This window comes from Elephas maximus, chromosome 6 (assembly GCF_024166365.1).
Source record: "Elephas maximus indicus isolate mEleMax1 chromosome 6, mEleMax1 primary haplotype, whole genome shotgun sequence".
Classification (NCBI taxonomy): domain Eukaryota; kingdom Metazoa; phylum Chordata; class Mammalia; order Proboscidea; family Elephantidae; genus Elephas; species Elephas maximus.
In genome coordinates, this window is record NC_064824.1 from 27,515,967 (window position 1) to 27,537,416 (window position 21,450).

Sequence of the window (21,450 nt, forward strand, 5' to 3'; positions counted from 1 at the left end):
AGGCAGATTTGTTCAACCCATAGGAGAGGCCCTCGGCCCCTGCCACCCACCTCCTTGCTGCCCCTCCAAGGTCTGCCCACGCTGTGGCTTGATTCATCCCCAAGTCAGCAGCTGATACCCCCTCAGAGCCCCGGCTCACAGTCCAGTGAGATGAGCTGCATTTCTCAGTCCGTTTTCCTCAGGAGGTCATGGTATTTAACAACTTGACAAAAGCTGGGCCCATCTTAAAACTTAAAAAGAAAAACAAACAAAAAGTATGGAGCCCCTGTGAAAGAGATGGTGGGGAGGAGCTAGTGTTTCTTAAAGGCAGCTTCATCCTCTGCTGGAAGAGTGGCTTGAGGGGAAGTGCAGTTGATTAAAAGATGCTACTGACCAGGGAGGGCCTGGGGTTCAATGCCCACCATGAAGACACCAAACCAGTTGCAGCTGAGTTGATTCCAACTCAAGGTGACCCCTCCTGTACCAGTGGAGAACTGTGCTCCATAGGGTTTTCAGTGGCTAACGTTTTAAAAGCAGATTGCCAGGCCTTTCTTCTGGGCCACCTCTGCATGGATTCCAACCACCAACCTTTCAATTAGTAGCTGAGTTCTTATCCATTTGTGCCACCCAGTAAACCAAAATCCATTGCCATCAAGTCGATTCTGACTCATAGCAACCCTGTAGGACAGAGTAGAGCTGCCCCATAGAGTTTCCAAGGAATAGCTGGAGGATATGAACTGCCAACCTTTTGGTTTAGCAGCTGTAGCTCTTAATTATGGCTCCACCACTCCTTTAAAGCACATAGTCCTTCTATATTTCTTGTCTGGACAATAGTTTTGCAATTTTTTTTTTTTTAAAGAAATGTGATTCTTGGTATTAATGGGGACAAAGGGCAAATTGATTCCAACATTTGAGACAAATCCTCCAAGCTTTAGGCTCACTTGGGAAGCCCAGAAGAGCAGAATGGTTGAGGAAGGGTCTGAAACCCAGTGCCCAGCTCTGCCATGTACTGGCTATGACATCCTGGCCCAGTTACTTCTCAGTGCTCAGTCCTCACCTGTAAGATGGGGGATTAGGATAACCTACTTAACAAGGCTGTCGTGAGCATTAAATGAGTGAATGCTTGCTATGTGCTTAAAGCTGTTTTTCATATGGTAATGACTCATTAACTAGAGCCAGGTTCTTCACTGTAGGCAGGTCAGTGCTTTTCATGCAGCCTTCTTTCCTGTTCCTACACAAGATGATATTAAAAAGTACTTGTGTACTAAAAGAGAGCCATTAGTCATATATTTATTATTATATAAGTTAATAGTGTATTCGTATTCAAAATCGCTACGTATGAATTCAGGATGGAAGGTAATACCAACAAGTATATGGCACACGGTAAGAACTGTAGAAATGTTCCTTGGATGACATAAACTAAAAATGTCTTCTGGGGGCTGGATTCACACAGGTGGTTGGACACAGTCTAGTTTGCTAGGCCCCTGAGATCCAGGTCTTTTCATGGTGTGATGCACCAGTTGTACGTGGCACTCCATCACCATTCTGAGAGACAGCCCTATTAATTCTCCACATGATGATACCTGAGTGTGGACGAAGTGTCTTAAGAACCTTTTTCCTCCTCCTTCAGGGGAGAAGTTCCCTTAGAATATTAGGAATTGCTCCAATTGGAAGAACTTTAGCCAGAGAGAGAGAGAAGTGTGAGAGTGAAAAGAGCAGAGCAAGGGGCTCTGGGAGCCAGGGACAGTAACAGACAAAAAAAGGAAACATCGCTGATCAACTCCCCAGGTGGGAGGCAGGCCCTCACAGTCATTATTCAGCACTCCGGACAGCTCCTCGGAGGGAGAAATTGTGATAATACACAAGTCTCCCCACATCACATTAGAAGTCTGAGTCCAAGGGAATAAGCTCTAAACTCAAACTTGAAATCCTTTTCTGAGTTCTTTTTCAGGGTATATCAAAGCCACTCCCTCACTAATATTTTCTAGGAGTTATGAGATTTTTCTGGTTTCCCTGCTTCTGAAATCTTTAAATTATACAAATGATAGACAAATGATCTCCAAATATTGTGATTCGAAGTTTCCATTTTTGCATACTCTGCTTTTCACCAATGTTAGGAAATTACTAAAATGGTGTGCAAAGATGTTTGTTCAAAGAATGGGGGGGGGGATCTTCAGCTGGGTAAGCCAACTTTGCAGATGGGAATCAACTAGCAGTAGGAGCTATTTAAAAAGCTGGTAAAGGAACACCTAGAACATTGGTGGGGTTGTGCCCACCTTTATGAAGCTGTGACTCCTGTCTTCTACCATGGTACGTCCTCTCTCTACTGTGTTGTCCTCCAGTTTACAGGTAGTGTTTTATGACGTTACAGTACTGAGTAGAGGAGGTCAGTACAACACATGCCATTTTTGAGCAGTAAATTCCTACAAAACAAATGATACTCCCAAAACTTTTAGGGCTTTTTCCTGGGATAACCCATTGTCCTTCTTATTCCCTAGAACAAAACATTCCTTTAAGTTGTCATGGTGTTTTTGGTCTCGAATGGCTTGGCAAGTGGCCATGTTCACCATTTATAGCAGGTGTGTTAACAAGTCTATCACAGCAATGGACAAGGTCCGCAAAACTAATTAGAAAGGTCTGAGTGGTCTGAAGCATGGTCAGTTCCATTAGGCCAGGGCTCCGTGTTCCAGTTTGATAAAAACCTGTGACCTCAGTGGCCTCCAACAAAGCACAGAATGGCAATGTTCTTCTCCCAAACTCCCTCCCAAGATGACAGGGTTGTTTTGGGTCCAATCATCATTCTACTTCTTACTTGCTGTGTAACCTCTGGCAAGTAATAGCCTTTGTGAATCCATTTCCTCTTCTGTGTAGTAGGCAGAATGATACCTCCCTATAAGGTTTTTGTGAGGAATAAATGAGTTGGTTCCTTTTTACTCCTCCCTCCATGACCACACCCTACTAGAAGAGGATGCCTTTCTGGTTCACAGAAGTGCTGAAGTGCCTTGAGAGGCAGCCTTACCCTTTTCCTGGGGGTCTTCCCATCATGCCATGTGTAGGAGGAGCTGCTGGAGTACTCGCTGCAGGTGCTTGACAGAGACAGCTCACTGCTGCTGCAGCTGTTTCGAGGACAGAGATGACTAGGGACAGCAACCCCCAAGCCAGGGCATTTCAAGGCAGAGGTTCCTGATTTTGCATTCAGCTGGTGTTCCTGAAAAAGTAGGACAGCTGAGGAAATGCCTTGCTTAAAAAAAAAAAAAAATAGGAGTGAGTAAATACCAACTCAACTTCACACTAAGGGGGAAGGGAACATAGCATAATGATTAGAAGCACAGACTTTGGGGTCTGACAGATTATAGGTTCAAATCTTGGCTTTGCCTTTTACTTTGTGGCTATGAAGAAATCATTTAATCCCTTAGAGCCACATTTTCTTTTCCAACGGGATGAATGATAATACCACCTACCTTATAGGGTTATTTTAAGGACAAAATGAGGTCCTAGAAGTACACAGCACAGTGTCTGGCCTACATTAAGTGCTCAGTGATCACAAGCTACTATTATTATCTGAAAGACTGGAGGTTTGAGTCTATCCAGAGGTACCTTGGAAGAAAGTCCTGGTGATCCGCTTCTGAAAAAATCTGCCATTGAAAACTCCGTGGTGCACCGTTCTATTCTAACATACGTGGGGTCACCATGAGTTGGGGTCCACTTGACAGCAACTGTTTTGTTTTTCTTATTGTTATTATTAAAAAAAAAAAAACAGTGTCCATCAAGTTGACTCCAACTCATGGTATTTTTTTTCCCTTATCATTATTATTCCCCCATGTGTCTGTCAGTCTGTCATATTGTGGGGCCTTGCGTGTTGCTGTGATACTGGAAGTTATGCCACTGATATCCAGATACCAACAGGGTCACCTGAGCTTCCAGACTAAGACAGACTAGGAAGAAGGATCCAGAACACTGTCTGATATAGTGCTGGAAGATGAACCCCCCAAGTTGGAAGGCACTCAAAAGATGACTGGGGAAGAGCTGCCTCCTCAAAGTAGAGCCAACCTTAATGACATGAGTGGAGTCAAGCTTTCGGGACCTTCATTTGCTGATGTGGCATGACTCAAATGGGAAGAAACAGCTGCAAACATCCATTAATAACTGGAACGTGGAACGTACGAAGTATGAACCTAGGAAAACTGGACATTTGTCAAAAAATGAAATGGAATGCATGACCATTGATATCCTAGGCATTAGTGAGCTGAAATGGAATGGTACTGGCTATTTTGAATCAGACAACCATCTGGTCTACTAAGCCGGGAATGACAACTTGAAGAGGAATGGCATTGCATTCATTGCACCATCAAAAAGAACATTTCAAGATCTATCCTGAAGTATAACGCTGTCAGTGATAGGATAATAATCATACACCTACAAGGAAGACCAGTTAATACGACTATTATTCGAATTTACACATCAACCACTAAGTCCGTAGGTGAAGAAACTGAAGATTGTTACCAGCTTCTGTAGTCTGAAATTGACTGAACATACAATCAGTATGCATTGATAATTCCTGATGACTGGAATGTGAAAGTTGGAAACAAAGAAGGATTGGTAGTTGGAAAATATGGCTTTGGTGACAGAAACGATCCTGGAAATAGTGTGATAGAATTTTGGAAGACCAATGACTTCCTCATTGCAAATATCTTTTTTACCAACATAAACGGCGACTATACACATGGATCTCGCCAGATGGAATACACAGGAATCAAATCAACTACTTCTGTGGAAAGAGACAACAGAAAAGCTCAGTATCATCAGTCAGAACAGGGCCAAGGGTCAACTGCGGAACAGACCATCAACTGCTCATATGCAAGTTCAAGTTCAAATGAAGAAAATTAGAACAAGTCCACAAGAGCCAAAGTATGACTTTGAGCATATCCCACCTGAATTTACAAACCATCTCGAGAATAGATGTGACAGTTGAACAATGACCAAAGACCAGGCAAGTTGTGGAATGACATCAAGGACATCATCCATGAAGAAACCAAGAGGTCACTAAAAAGACAAGAAAGAAAGAAAAGACAAAAATGGATGTCAGAAGAGACTCTGAAACTTGCTCTTTAATGTCAAGTAGCTAAAGCAAAAGGAAGAAATAACGAAGTAAAAGAACTAAACAGAAGATTTCAAAGGGCGGCTTGAGAAGACAAAGTAAAGTATTATAATGACATGTGCAAAGAGCTGGAGATAGAAAACCAAACAGGAAGAACATGCTTAGCATTTCTCAAGCTAAAAGAACTGAAGAAAAAATTCAAGCCTCAAGTTGCAATAGTGAAGGATTCCATGGGGAAAATATTAAACGATGCAGGAAGCATCGAAAGATGGAAAGAAAACACAGAGTCATTATACTAAAAAGAATTGGTCAATGCTCACCATTTCAAGAGGTGGCATATGATCAGGAACCGATGGTGCTGAAGGAAGAAGTCCAAGCTGCTCTGAAGACATTGGCAAAAAACAAGTCCCCAGGAATTGATGGAATATCACTTGAGACGTTTCAACAAACGGATGCAGTGCTGGAAGTGCTCACCTGTCTATGCTTGGAGATTTGTAAGACAGCTACCTGGTCAACTGACTGGAAGAGATCCATATTTATGCCTATTCCCAAGAAAGGTGATCCAACCGAATGTGGAAATTATCGAACAATATCATTAATACCACATGCAAGTAAAATTTTGCTGAAGTATATCGACAGGGAACTGCCACAAATCAGGCTGGATTCAGAAGAGGATGTGGAACCAGGGATATCATTGCTGATGTCAGATGGATCCTGGCTGAAAGAGAATACCAGAAGGACCTGTGTTTTATTGACTATGCAAAGGCATTCGACTGTGTAGATCGTAACGAACTATGGATAACGTTGCGAAGAATGGGAATTCCAGAACACTTAATTGTGCTCATGAGGAACCCTTACATAGATCAAGAGGCAGTTGTTCGGACAGAGCAAGGAGACATTGCATGTTTTAAAGTCAGGAAAGGTGTGTGTCAGGGTTGTATCCTTTCACCATACCTATTTGATCTGTATGCTGAGCAAATAATCCAAGAAGCTGGACTATATGAAGAACGGGGTATCAGGATTGGAGAAAGACTCATTAACAACCTGCAATATGCAGATGCATGACCTTGCTTGCTGAAAGTGAAGAGGACTCGAAACACTGACTGATGAAGATCAAAGACCACAGCCTTCAGTATGGATTACGCCTCAACATAAAAAAAAAACAAAAATCCTCACAACTGGACCAATAAGCAACACCATGATAAACAGAGAAAAGACTGAAGTTATCAAGGATTTCATTTTACTTGGATCCACAATCAACAGCCATGGAAGCAGCAGTCAAGAAATCAAAAGACTCATTGCGCCAGGCAAATCTGCTTTGAAAGACGTCTTTTAAAGTGTTGAAAAGCAAAGATATCACCTTGAAGACAAAGGTGCACCTGACCTAAGCCATGGTATTTTCAATCACATCATATGCATGTGAAAGCTGGACAATGAATAAGGAAAACTGAAGAAGAAGTGATGCCTTTGAATTGTGGTGTTGGCGAAGAATATTGAATATACCATAGACTGCCAGAAGAACGAATAATTCTGTCTTGCTCCTCAAAAGCAAAAATGGCGAGACTGCGTCTGACATACTTTGGACATGTGTCAGGAGGGATCAGTCTCGGGAGAAGGACATCATGCTTGGTAAAGTACATGGTCAGTGGAAAAGAGGAAGACCAATGAGATAGACTGACACGGTGGATGCAACAATGGGCTCAAGCATAACAACGACTGTGAGCATGGCACGGGACTGGTCAGTGTTTCGTTCCATAGCACACAGGGTCGCTATGAGTCGGAACCGACTAGATGACACCTAACAACAACAACACATGATTACTATTAGACAAAATTATTGCAATGGTGGTTTCTCATTTTACCCAGTCACAATGGTGCAGGGATGATATCAATATTGGAACATGACGATAATGCTACAAAAAGAAGATAACAGAGTAAAGCTCTACATTAAGCATCATTGGCTATAAGGTTCACAAGCATGAGCACTAAACTGGGAGTCTAGTAGCCTGGATCACAGGCTACACACTATCTTTAGCAATGGGACCCTGAGCAAAGAAAGGCTTTAGCTTTCATGGATTTTAATGTCTGTATTTGTAAGATGAAGCAGCTTTACCAAATTACACCTATGGTTATACTGGTTCTAACAGCATCATTGTAAATCAGGATCAAATGCCACAGCACATCTGTGACACCTTACAGGAAGCCATATACAGTAGAGCAAAAAACTGAGGTATCATGAGTTTCCACTGTAAAAGATAATAGGACTTTTCACATTCAGTTGGCTGTCCAAATGGTAGAGGACCCTCACATCAAATTACCATATTTTCTTGCCAACCTCACCTTTCCCACTTGAGATCATTTTGCAAGCACTGTGCTAATTTTTTACATGCTGCTGTAAAAAAAATCAGCATAGTAAAAAAAAAAAAATTAGTGGACTTATGAAAATACCTTGAGGGGGGAGGGCTCAGTTGGCAGTCTTTAATTTGCATAAAATACAGTAGATCTCTCTATATGTAGAAAATCCCAAAAAGTCCATAAGAAAACTTCTAGAGCTAATAGGAATTTAGCAAAATTGCAGGATACAAGGTCAACAAACAAAAATCAGCTGAGTTTCTATATACCACCAATGAGAAATCTGAAATAGAAATTAGGGAAACAATTATATTTATAATAGCATCTAGGAGAATAAAATACCTAGGAATAAATCTAACCAGGGATGCAAAGGACTTATACAACAAAAACTATACAACACATGAAAGAGATTAAAGAAGACTTAAATAAATGGAAAGAAGTTCCATGTTCATATTGTTAAGACATCAATACTACCCAAAGCAATCTCTAGACTCAATGCAATCCCAATCAAAATTCCAACAGCCTTCTTTACAGGAATAGAAAAACCAATTCGCAGCTTTATACGGAATGGCAAGAGGCCTCAAATAACCAAAGGAATGTTGAAAGAGAAGAACAAAGTAGGAGGACTTACACTTTCTGATTTTAAAACATACTAAACAGCTACAGTAATCAAAATAGCCTGGTACTGGGATAACAATACGCACATAGACCAATGGAATACAACTGAGTCCAGAAATGTAGTCACACTTCTATGGTCAACTGATTTTTGACAAGGGTGCTAAGTCCATTCAATGAGGAAAGAAGAATCTCTTCAATAAATGGTGCTGGGAAAAGTGGATTTCAACACGCACAAAAATTAAACAGGATCCGTGCCTCACACCACACACACAAATTCAAAATGGATTAAGGACCTAAATGCAGAAACTAAAACCAAAATATTCTTAGAAGAAAAACCAGGGGCAATGCTGTCAGGCCTAGCTTTTAACAATGGATGAGCTCATAACAAAACTACAAATAGCAAGAGACTAAATAAATAAACGGGACCTCATAAAAACTAGAAACTTTTGTTCATCAAAAGACTTTACCAAGAAAGTGAAAAGACAAGCTACCAACTAGGAGAATATCTTCAGAAACCATATATCCGACAAGAATCTAATAAGCAAAATACATACAAAATTTTGACAACTTAACAAAAAGATAAAAAAACCCAATTATAAAATGGACTTCAATAGACATTTCACCAAAGACGACATTCAAATGGCCATCAAACACCATGAAAAGATGCTCAGCATCATTAGCTATCAGAGAGGTGGAAATCAAAGCCACAGTGAGATACCATTTCACTTCCACTAGGATGGCTAAGATTAAAAAAAAGAAAATAACAAATGTTGGCAAAGATGTGGGGAAATTGGAACCCTTATCCACTGCTGATGGGCATGCAAAATGGTACAGTTGTTGTGGAAAACAGTGTGGCGATTCCTCAAGAAGTTAAAAATAGAACTACCATATGACTCAGCAATTTCATTCCTAGGTACATACCCAAAAGACTTGAAAGCAGTAACTCAAACAGAGACTTGTGCACTGATGTTCATTGCAGTGCTATACGCAACAGCCAAAAGGTAGAGACAACCTAAATGTCCATCAACAGACGAATGGATAAACAAAATGTGGTACATACATACAATGGAATACTACCCCACCAATAAGAAAAATGAAGTCTTGATACATGCTACAATATAGATGGAGCTGGAAGATATGCTGAGTGAAATAAGTTAATCACAAAAGGACAAATACTGTATGACCTCGCTTATATAAAAAGATAAGAAAAGGCAATATATAGAGAGCAAAGTTTATTAGTGGTTACCAGGGGTGAGAGAAAGGGGGAAAGGGAGGGTTAAGGGTGATGGAAATATCACATTGATTAAAGATAGGGTTGCACAGCTGACTATTGTAATTGCTGTCAATGAGTTGTACACCTGTGAAAAGCTGAATTGGTAAAAATTATGTGATAGATGTATTTACAACAACGACTAAAAACAAAACAAAAAAGCAGCTGCCGAGGCTACTTAAGTACAACCAAAAACCTGATAAAATTTGATTTCTTGGTTTGGAAGTCTAGGGTCTTGGTTTCATGGGACATCCCAGTTAATTGGCCTAATAATCCCAGTTAATTGGCCTTTAGTTCTTCTGTTCCACTTCCTAGTTAATTGCTTAGTGCCTGGGGTCTTAAAAGCTTGCAAGCAGCCATCCAAGGAACAACAATTGGTCTCTATTTGTTTGAAGCAACAGAGAAAGGAGAGTCAGGAATAGGTGGAGGGTATGGAATGTGTGGCTAATTGCCTCCATGAACAACTGCCTCCTTGCCATGAGGCCAGAACTGGATGGTGCCTAGCTGCCGTTGCCGAAGATTTTGATCAAAGATTCTATAGAATAATCCTGACTAGAAGGTAGAAAATGCAAAACAGAATTTAAAATTCTCATGGACTCCAGACTTCCTGGAACGATGGAGGCTAGATGAACCCCTGAAACTACTGCCCTGAGACAATCTTTAAACCTTAAACCAAAAATATCCCCTGAAGCCTTCTTAAACCAAAGAATAGTTTAGCTTAACTAGTAAAAAATGTCTGCCTTGAGCATTAAGGTCTTTTAAGAACAATCTCCTTGGGATCTAATTGAAAACAGCAACTTTAAAGATTAGGTAGGGACCTTAGGGACAGTGAATTTACATTAATGGAGAGGAACAACTCAGAAATGGAGGGTGAGAATGGTTGCAAAACTCGAAGAATGTAATCAGTGTCACTAAATGGTACATATAGAAACTGTTGAATTAGTATATGTTTTTCTGCACATATTCTGAACAACAACAACAAAATAAATAGAATTAAAAAAAAAAAAAAAGGTAGATCTGGGTCCCATGCAGAAAGAACTGGCTGTTAGGATTCTAGTGGGTCTGCATAAGGCAAGAGAGACAAATAAAGTTGTAAACATCCAAGCACATCTTGACAGCCACATTACAGGCCTCTAATGTAAGAGATGAAGCTCCATGAACTGGGCAAGGTAAGTTAATTTAGCTTCCCAACCACAGCACCCACTGAGAATGGAATCTCTCCATTACCGTCTGATTCCTGTCTCCTATCTACATAAAGCTTTGTCTCAGAAACTCTTTGGTGGGGATCCATTTGTCTTTGTGTCACTTGGAGAATGGCCAAGCCTCCTATTTATGTGATTTATTGACACTTTATAGGTACCTTTAGTACCGAGTACGTAGCATTGTTCTCCAAATGCAATTTCAACTCACAGATGACTAAACGCCAACTTTGGGAAGGAAGGTAATGATGATCTGAGAATACCTGTGGTAGGATGTTAAACTCCTACGTAAGAACAGAGGGCATGTTTAATTTGCTCTCTGATCAATATCCATAATGCTCAATAACGTTAGGTTTTCAATATCAGGCATCCGCTTTGCTATCGATACTTCATCTTTGCTACACAACAATCCCTTTAAGCGATCTCAAAATGCCAAGAAATTTTACTACTCTGTTTTTCCCTCTAAAAGCTGGCTCTAAATATCAGTGAAAGGAGAAACTTGCCTTAAAATCAGCTCTTAGCAATATCTATCTATTGATTTATGACCTTGTTTATTGCTGGATGTAACTTAGTTAGGGAGAGTTCATATTTGTATCTCAACAGATACCCCACAACGGATGGTTCTGTACACAGGAGCACCTAGCATTTAAGCTTCAGCCATTGCTAAAATCTGGAGTATGGTCCAGAACAAACTTTCAGGAATATCACATTATGCTCCATTTCTACTCTTGTGCCTTCCACTTCCTCTGTCCCCTTCTCTCAGTTTAAACGTACTTTGCTGTTTAAGTAAGCAGTGTGGTGGCTGGCATTTAGGACTATCTCTGCTCTGCCAGGAATGCCAGCCATCCAGACACAGCACTGTGTCTGGGTCCTGGAGGCTGCTCAGCTCTAAGCCTTTCTGATGGTCCTTCTCCCACTCTGCATAGCTTTCATTTATAGTTACATTCTACTCTCTCCCAAGGTACTGAAGCTTATATGTGGTTCCCTCTGTCTTCCCACCTATCCCTTTCAATGTTGTTATTAGTTGCCATCAAGTTGACAGAACAAATGTTTCCCAGTCCTGTGTCATCCTCACTATCATGAACATGTTTGAGTCCATTGTTGCAGCTCTAGCGCCAATCCATCTCATTGAGGGTCTCCCTCACCCTCACTGGCTCTCTACTTCACCAGACATGATCGACCCCTCCTAACAATGTGTCCAAAGCAAGTGAATCAGATAATGCTCTGTTGTGATCCATAAGGTTTTCACTGGCTAATTTTTGGCAGCAGATTGCCAGGCGTTTCCTCCTAGTCTGTCTCAGTCTAAAAAGCTCCACTGAAACCTGTCCACCATGGGTGACCTTGCTGGTATTTGAAATACTGGTGGCACAGCTCCCAGTTTTGTAGCATCACGCAAGCCACCACAGTAGGACAAACTAATAGATGGGTGGTGGATCCCTTTTGCTACACCCATTAAAATTATATCTATGTTTACAACTCAACTCAAATTCCTAGGCTTTCTGGACCAATGAGCATTCTTGCTCAGGCATGGCCCATGTGTGTGTCTCTGGTATAGATGTTCGATTCAGAACACAGGAAGTTAGAGCTCAGAACATGGCATGGAGGGAGAAAGAATTGATGTCTCTCCCTTGAACTTGAGACACCCAGATGTGATTGAGGTGCTTCGGGGAGGAGAGGAAGGCTTGTCAATGTCATGGGCAGTCAAGGGGCTAAACAGGAAGGTGTACTCTAAGACAGGTCTTTTCACACTGTAATGTGCACATGAATCACCAGGGGATCTTGTTAAAATGCAGATCCTGATTCAGTGATTCTCAGGGGGAATCTGAGATGTAATATTTTGAACAAGCTCCCAGGTGCCCAGTGCTGCTAGTCTTGTGACCTGGCCTGTGCTTTCAGTAACAAGCCTCTAGGAGAAGCTATGAGAGGTCTAGCTCTTCCATGGGTCACTTGGTAGCATGATGTGCCATTGCACAGTCTGACTTGGGCTGTGCTGTTGGGGAGCAGTCTGAGTGTACCCGTGGGCCCGTGAGTTGGGGTGGGAGTGTACGGGGGGAACACTGAATAGAAATTCCTCGCAAAGAGGAAGGGCCACCCATCCCTACTGGGAAAGTTTCCCTATTTTTCCCACCTTGGACAATCAATGTTGGAATTTAATAAGGACTCTAGATCTCTGACATCATGGTGGCAAAGTGAGCTCTTCATTCTTGCAGTTTCCTTCATCAGCCCATGCTCATCACAAAGGATTACCCGTTATAATAAATCACTGTTCTGGGGTTGAATGCTTGAACTCTGAGGCCATTTACTAGTTTAAATCCTGGCTTTTCCACTTGTTAGCTCTTTGACCTTGGGTAAATTACTTAACCCCTCCATGCCTCAGCTTCCCCTTTGTAAATGGGGATAATTAAAGTCCCTACCAGATAAGATCAGTACAAAGGCTGAACAGTTCCTGGCCATGGTAACGCTCAGTAATTTTTAGGTCTTGCTATTATTATTAATTTTTTGTTTAATGCAGGTCTCTTGCTCTTTAATTAAACCATAAATGTATAGTCTCCTTAAGGGATCCTATCTTTCACTTCTTAACACCTTCTCATTATCTGATACCTGGCATGTAGGTGGCAAAATAACTGCGTTGAGCAACAACCAAAAGTGGGGACATGTTGTTGTGGCCTTCTCAGCTTCTAAAAAGGCAGGTTAGCAGACACCAGTTATCATTTTACATCTTTGCCATGTGTTCTGTGGCTGTAGCATGATGCCACATTACTTAGGAAGAACAGAAGAGGGCTAAAGAGGCAGAGATCCTACTAGTGCCCTGATATTACTGCAGGCTCATGCTCAGGGTGTTTCATGCACTACTTCATTTAATGCTTGCCACAAATCTCTCAAGTAGAAAAGAAAAAAACATTATCCTCATTTTCAAATGGGGAAACTGAGGCACTGAGCTATCTATAACCTGCCTGAGGTCACCCAGCCAATACAACATTGTGATGCCAGGCCCATGTCCTAGGCTACCATGCCAAGTAAGACCCAGCAACCAGCAGAAGTCCCAAACATAACACAGAACACCATGCATCCTACTGAATATAGCTGTCATTAGTAACAGATAAGGACTATGATTAAAATTATTTATTAAAATATGTATATTGACTATCATGGCAACATCGTCTTAATTATGTTGATTTAACTGGAAAATAAATAACGTTTACTTTAATGTTATTAGAATCTCTATTCAAAGTGTATTTTTCTCCTCGTGTATTACAGATGATAAAGTAATCTTAAGACTGCAAGCATACTTAAAGGAAAGAACGCTTTCGCATTCTTACTTTGAGAAATGTGGTGCAAAACCCACAATCTTAGTTAAAAAGAGAGAGAGAGAATGTGGCAAAGAGTTTCTTGGATAAAAACTACACACTTAAATCCTGACCTTCAGGCCATATCATAGATTGAGTGCTATTAGGGTCTTTATGAATGTTTAAAGTGATAGCATTCCACTGAAATTTAATTCCAAAAGAACTTGCGAATGTTTACCAGTGACAGAGAATATCCTGTCTACACTGACGAAATTATACAGTAAAATAAAAGGCCAGTTATCTGCAAATGTTCATCTGTCATTGTTTTTAAGCCTAACATTTTTCACTATATATTTATTTGGCTCTTATGTTTTTCAAGTTACTTTTCTTTTTTAATGTCAATGAGAGTTAAAAGCCATGCTACTTAAAGTTTTGCCAAATAAGCACAAAGCTAACCCTAGCTAAAGAAAAGAAATGGAAAAAAAAGCAGCGTCCATGAATTTTTAAAAGTTCATACATAATATATCACAAAAGCAGGACGAATAATATAGTGCATGGGCTTTAATGAAAAGATCCTTGACCATTTCTCAGAGACTCTGAGATGTAATCAATACCCAAAAAGGTATCTTGGGGACAAAGCCAAGATTTATGATATTTGGGCAGAGAGTGACACTTTCTGCATACTGTATCAGCTGGGGGACATGATATTGAATTTCAGAGAACACAAGAAAGGAAAGTATTTTTATCTGCCTGACAATGCTTCAAGGATGCACTTTATGGTTCACTTGCGACATCATACTTGATGGAAGGAACATAACATCCTGAACAAGCGTTCTGAAGGCATCGGGGAAACTCACGTGACTCTCAACATCAGTTTGTGACCGCGTCAGACTCCGGCTTCTTTCCAGCTCTGAAAGTAAATCTCCGGAAGAAAGATCCAGGATGCGCGAGTGAAGTTTCTAAGCAAAATCAAGCAGAAACATGTCATAGCGGTGATTTAATTGTTTCAAAATCCTGGCTGAGACAGTGAAGTCAAAAAAGAGTTCACATATGTAGGTTAGACAGATTAGATAATACATACATACGTACCCTAATTCAAAAGGTTTATTCTAGTTTATCGGTGAAATTAACCACTTGCTGGGGCGTTGGTTCAGAGTCATGGCAACCCCATGCGTGTCAGAGAAGAACTGTGCTCTGCAACGCTTTCAATGGCTTATTTTTTAAAGTAGATTGCCAGGCCTTTCTTCTGAAGCTTCTCTGGGTAGATCCGAACCTCCAACCTTTCAGTTAGGAGCCAAACACTTTACCCACTTGAGCCACCCAGGGACCTTGGAGCTGGCCCCTGACTCCTGGAAACTCTATGCATAATGGTATGAATTGCTGCCTGGTCCTGTGCCATCCCCATGGTTGACTGTGGATCTGACCATTGTGATCCACAGGGTTTTCACTGGCTGATTTTCTGAAGCAGATCACCAGGCCTTTCTTCCGTCTTTGTCTGGAAGCTCTGCTGCAACCTTTCTTCCATCTTAGTCCTAGCCAGACATAAACCTCCCTTGAGAAATGTGTACTGGCTGTTAATGAGGTGCACTGGCCAGAACTGAGCTCAGGTCTCCCCATGGAAGGTGAGAATTATACTACTGAACCACCAATGCCGACATGGGTATACATGTGTGTATATGTATGTGTATACACACACGTGCAAATTGTAGTTAATAAACAATAATCATGTTTTCATAGTCTGTATTGGAAAATTAAGCAATGAGTTAAGTAGTAGCTGGAAGGTAGTAGGAAAAATGGGAATACCCAAATATACTTATTGGCTAGTATGAAAATTAACTTTTGATATTCACATTGAAAAACAATCACCATGTTAACCTTATTATGTTGAACAGTGATCAAAATCTGAGCAAATAATTATAAAAGTGACCTTATTTCTAAACAGCATTGATCTTGTGAAATCTTCCCTCGGACACATTTTAACTCAAAGTCATTAATGTCAACTGTTGGGAACAATTAATGCGAATAGAAAATAATTGCATCAGGGATCTGGGGACTTGGAAGATTTCTGCATTAATATTCACATCTATTCGATTATACACTCAATTCTTTATTTCAGTTTTACTTGGGAGGCCTGCTAAACCTGGGACATTTCACTATATTAATCTTTATAGTAATTACTAAGGCTTTTCTGTGGACAGCAAATTTGATCTGCTTAATTGTAAAAACAATAAAACTCGTGATTTATGTCCAATGTTTCCACTAGGCTGATGACATTTTAAAAATGGTGCTTGTAGCCTGGTTTGTCTTGGTTACAACTTTTGTGACTTCAGACACTAAAAAATCGAATCAAGTAAGTAAATAATGTGGCTAAGCATGTCTCCTTCACCTCTGACAAGTTTTCCTGCCCCTTTTCCTCCCTGGAAAGGTCGTGCTCATACTGAGGCTGATCCAGGAAATGTCTAAGATTCTGTACTGGTAATTAATATTAGGATTATCCCTGAGTGAGGGGTTGCCCCATCAGTCACAACCCCCGTCTTTGGCCCAGCGGATCTACCATACCACACATTGTCACAGGGGGATATAAACTCCACTAAAAGGAGCCACATTCACTCTGCTCCTTATCTGACTCCTCTTAGGCTGGGTTGAAGGGACCCTGGGTACTGGTGGTGCACATGGTTAATGTGCTTGGCTGCTAACTGAAAGGCTGCCAGTTCAAGTCTACCTGGAGGCACCCTGGAAGAAAGGCCTGGAAATCTACTTCTGAAAAACCACCACTGACAACCCTGTGGAGCACAGTTCTACTCTACGGGGTCACCACGCATCAGAATCGACTTGACGGTAGCTGCTAATTTTAGGCTGGGCTATATTGGGAGCCCTGTGGACGTGGTTAGTTGATCAGTCTTCACACACTTACTCTGCAGCTACTAAAAGCCGAGTCCTGTGGCAGGACTGTGCTCTGTCCTTCTCCAGGAGAAACGGTGTTTTATCTGCTGTGGGTGGCCCAGTTTTCCTCCTTAGTGGAGCTTCAGATCACTGCTTGCTTCAGACCTATACTCTTGCTTCTTTCAAAATGTTTGTGGAGGAATAAATCTTAAATTGGTTGCCTGTTTCTTTGAAAATTCAAATTTCTCCAACAGCACTAAGACATTGACAACCAGTTGTTGTTGAGTTGACTCCGATTCATGGCAACCCCATGTGTGTCAGAGTAGAACTGTGTTCCATGTGTTTTCGATGGCTTTTTCAGAAGTAGATTGCCAGGCCTTTCTTCCAAGGCGCCTCTGGGTGGTCTTGAACTTTCAATCCTTTGGTTAGCAGCTGAGTGGGTGATAACAACATTGTTTCTGGACGACTGTTATAATTCTTACTTCAAGCTCCCCCTAGAATCTGAGTTTCCTGGGAGAAAAGATTGGGTTTTTCTCACCATTTAATCTCCTGGACCTGTCACAGTGTATAGTATTCAGTAGGCACCCAATTAATGCTTGTTGTAGTCTATAAAGAAAAAGATGTCTATTTTTCCCACCCATATATAGGTTTAAATATTAAGAGAGTGCCAAAAGAATTATAACATTCTGAACCTATGAATACATTTATTAATGTGAAAACAGTCCAAGAAGTTATGGGAAATGACATTCAACAAAAGAAATGATGATTTTGATTGGTATATCATGTGATTTGAGAGAAGTGTCCTCTACAGATTACAGATATCAGACTTCTTACTCAGCTCATGATTAGACTTCACTATTTCTTCCCATCTGATACATGATGTCACCCTTTTTTCTTTCTCTACGAATATGTGCATGTAAAATCCCAACCTCATAAATGAGTTATGTTTTACGGTTTGTATCCAGATAGTCAATTCCCTCTATTCAACAGATAGTCGGCATGACAGAGGCACCAAGTACAGGGCCAAGGAGCCAGGAGACCTGAATTCCAGCCCTAAGGCATGGGTTTTACAGAATCTCAGGAATGTAACTGAACTTCTCTGTCTCAGCTTCCTCACCTGTGCAAAGGGATAGAACTGGCTACTTAACCTACCTCAGAGGTAGGGAGAAGCACTGACAGTCAGAAGGAATAACAAATAAGATGCCAACCAACAAATCACCCAGTTGCCATCAAGTTGATTCTGACTCATGGTGTCAGAGTAGAATGGTGCTTTATAGGGTTTTCAATGCTGATTTTTCACAAGGAGATCATCAGGCTTTTCTTCAGAGGGACCTCTGGGTGGACTTGAACCACCAATCAGTTGGTTAACAGTCACGCACTTAACTATTTGTACCACCAAGGGATTCCAGTAAACAAGATAGTATGTTGAAACCACAAAGTCTTATACCAATCTATTGTCGTATTTGAGAGTTGGTAGTGGAGAGTTTATTAAATGGTAAGGTACAAACAAGTAGTTTCCATATATCGAAGGGAATGGAGAAAACTAAAAACTGACTTAGAGAAAATCTACTTCCGTGTTAAAACTGGAGGCAAGAAAATGGTAGGAAAGTATTAACCTACCATACAAAAAAAAAAAAAATTTTTTTTTTTTTTCAATGTCCCTTAAATTACCATGAAAGCTCTAAGGCCCACAGATGCTACATTTCTAATAATAAGGATTTTTTTTTTTTATAAAAGGTTTATATTTTAATATATGTATATGTACACACAGAGCTCTGGTGGTGCAAAGGAGCCCTGGTTGCACAGTGGTTAAGTGATATGGCTGCTAACCAAAAGATCAGCAGTTTGAATCCACCAGCCGTTCCTTGGAAACCCTATAGGTTTCCTACAGACTATGACTCAGAATCAACTCGACGACAACAGGTTTTTTTTTTTTGTATGTATATACATACATATATATACACACACACATATAAATATATTCTCAGAGACATATATATATAGCATCACTTCCTAAATCAGTAATGTGATGTTATCTGTTTTACGTCAGGTCTCAGTGTAAGTAGTAGAACATAAGCATGGGAAATTCAATTAAAATAATTATCAGAGAAGAAAATATTCTTTGATGGTTATGAGTGTGGGGAGGGATGGAGAGGGGTATTCACTAACCAGATAGTAGACAAGAACTATTTTAGGTGAAGGGAAAGACAACACAAATACAGAGAGGTCAGCACAACTGGACTAAACCAAAAGCAAAGAAGTTTCCTGAATAAACCGAATGCTTCGAAGGCCAGCGTAGCAGGGGTGGGGGTCTGGGGACCATGGTTTCAGGGGACATCTAGGTCAACTGGTATAATAAAATCTATTAAGAAAACATTCTGCATCCCACTTTGGAGTGGTGTCTGGGGTCTTAAACACTAGCAAGCAGCCGTCTAAGACGAATTGATTGGTCTCAATCCACCTAGAGCAAAGAATGAAGAACACCAAAGACACAAGGTAAATATTAGCCCAAGAGACAGAAAGGGCCACATAAGCCAGAGGCTACATCAGCCTGAGACCAGAAGAACTAGATGGTGCTCGGCTACCACCGATGACTGCCCTGACAGGGAACACAACAGAGAATCCCTGAGGGAGCAGGAGAACAGTGGGATGCAGACCTCAAATTCTCATAAGACCAGACTTAATGGTCTGACTGAGACTAAGGGGACCCCCCAGAGGTCATGGTCCCCAGACCTTCTGTTAGCCCAAGACAGGAACCATTCCCGAAGGAACTGTTCAAACAGGGATTAGACTGGACTGTAAGACAGAAAATGATACTGGTGAGGAGTGAGCTTCTTGGCTCAAGAAGACACATCAGACTATGTGGGCAGCTCCTGTCCGGAGGGGAGATGAGAGGGCAGAGAGGCAGAGGGGGACAGAAGCTGGTTGAATGGACGTGGGGAATACAGGGTGGAGAGGAGGAGTGTGCTGTCTCATTAGGGGGAGAGCAGCTAGGAGTACATAGCAAGGTGTATATAAGTTTTTGTATGAGAGACTGGCTTGATTTGTAAACTTTCACTTAAAACACAATAAATGAAATAATTGTCAGAAAGAGTGTAACTGACATGAGAATGTTATGACCACCTAAGAGAAGTTCATCTGCTTAATTAGAGGGCAAATTCCCCATCCTATACGTATCTATAGTCCATGTTTACTGTTAGTGTCTGTCACGATATAACCCCTCTTGCGAAATACTTAAACTTTAAATCCTTAGCCCGTGAATCGAGATGAATACCTATTGTTCTGGTTTTGACACGACAGGTCACAAGATTACTCAGTACGGTATTGAGCCTGACTTCACATTGTCTATTACATTATCTCAGTAACCGAAATTACTCTAGGCTCTAGAAATATAGGCACCTAACATCACAACTTTTCAAACCAGAGGTAAGAGAGAGCTCTTTTCGCTCAAATGCTTCCTTTTGACAGTAACGGTCTAATCCTCCCTTTCTGTCAGACAGGTCTCATTGCCTCAGGAATGTGCTCCCTCCTACCTCTAAGTTGAGGCTTTGATCCATCTTTCCATGGGACACTCTTTCTGCTCTTGTCCATCTATTTAAAACTTGCCCATTATTCAGGATGATTCTAAAGTCCAGCTTGTAAGGTTGTCCATCTTCTCAAGCCCACCCTGACTTAACACCGTGATGGACTCTATCACTTCCTCAATTTGACTCTTTATCTGAAGTCCACCATTATGGAATTCTTTCCTGTGTGCTAGTTCTATTTTCTTAACGGAATGAGCAGACTGAGCCCTACATTTTTGCTCCGTCCCTGTAGCAGGGATTGGCTATATATCATAAAACCTATTCCCTCTTCTTTCTGGGCACACAGTTGGACTGTATTTCCCAGCCTCCTTTGCAGTTAACTATGGCTATATGACTAAGTTATAGCTAATGCACTGGGAGCAGAAGTGATGTCTGCCCTTTCTGGTCTGGCCCAGAACACCTCATGTATGTGATTCTTCATGTTCTTTCCCCTTCTACTTGCTTGATGCAGTCAACTGAGCACAGCAACCTTGAAAGCTACATGTTGAAGAGGGAGCCATCAAATGGAACGGGTTTGTGTTCTTGAATCACCAACTGGAAGACAGCCACTCTGGGGTCAGGAATACCTGTTTTGGACTTTACATAAGGAAGAAATAAACTTCTATTGGGTTTCGGCCATTATTCATTTGGGGGTTTGTTTGTTATCATAGTGTTACCCTGGATGATATAACCCTTCTCTGAGATTAACACTCAGCAGCATGCAGGGTAGCCACTCAAAAGAATGAATATAGCATGAATACATATATATGATTACATATATACGTGTATACATGCATGTACACAGTGGTTAAAAGCTACTGCAATCTACAGCTACCAAACAAAAGGTCGGCAGTTTCAACCCATCAGCTGCTCCTTGAAAACCCTTTGGGGCAGAAACTCTGTCCTATAGGGTTGCTATGAGTTGGAATCGACTTGATGGCAACAAGTTTGGTTGGTTGGTTGTTTTTTGGGGTTTATATACTTCCAAAGTTTGAAAAGGAATGTGTGATTTTTTTCATGTCAGGATTTCAGAAGTTATTAGCTTTAGAAGTAAAGAGGAAAGTACAAAAAGCATTGTTTAACCATTGCTCCTTTCTCTTCATCCAGATTCAGTGAGAGAATTAATCTAACACCATAAGCATACATACAATTACTCTCCCCTCTATTTCTATTAAAAACCAAATATCTGTACAAAAGAGAA

At 40.9% G+C, this 21,450-nt stretch overlaps 1 protein-coding gene across 9 annotated transcripts in view; it reads right to left on the reverse strand.

The window, feature by feature from the left end:
* NCKAP5 (NCK associated protein 5) overlaps positions 1–21,450 on the reverse strand; it is a 1,220,442-nt gene that overhangs the window by 123,095 nt on the left and 1,075,897 nt on the right. For all 9 annotated transcript variants that reach the window (XM_049889201.1, XM_049889199.1, XM_049889198.1 and 6 more), the window contains 2 exons: positions 14,661–14,762; positions 2,999–3,187 (listed from right to left, as the gene is read on the reverse strand). In XM_049889201.1, the coding sequence (XP_049745158.1) occupies positions 2,999–3,187; positions 14,661–14,762 (291 nt within the window). The remainder of the gene's footprint in view (positions 1–2,998; positions 3,188–14,660; positions 14,763–21,450) is intronic.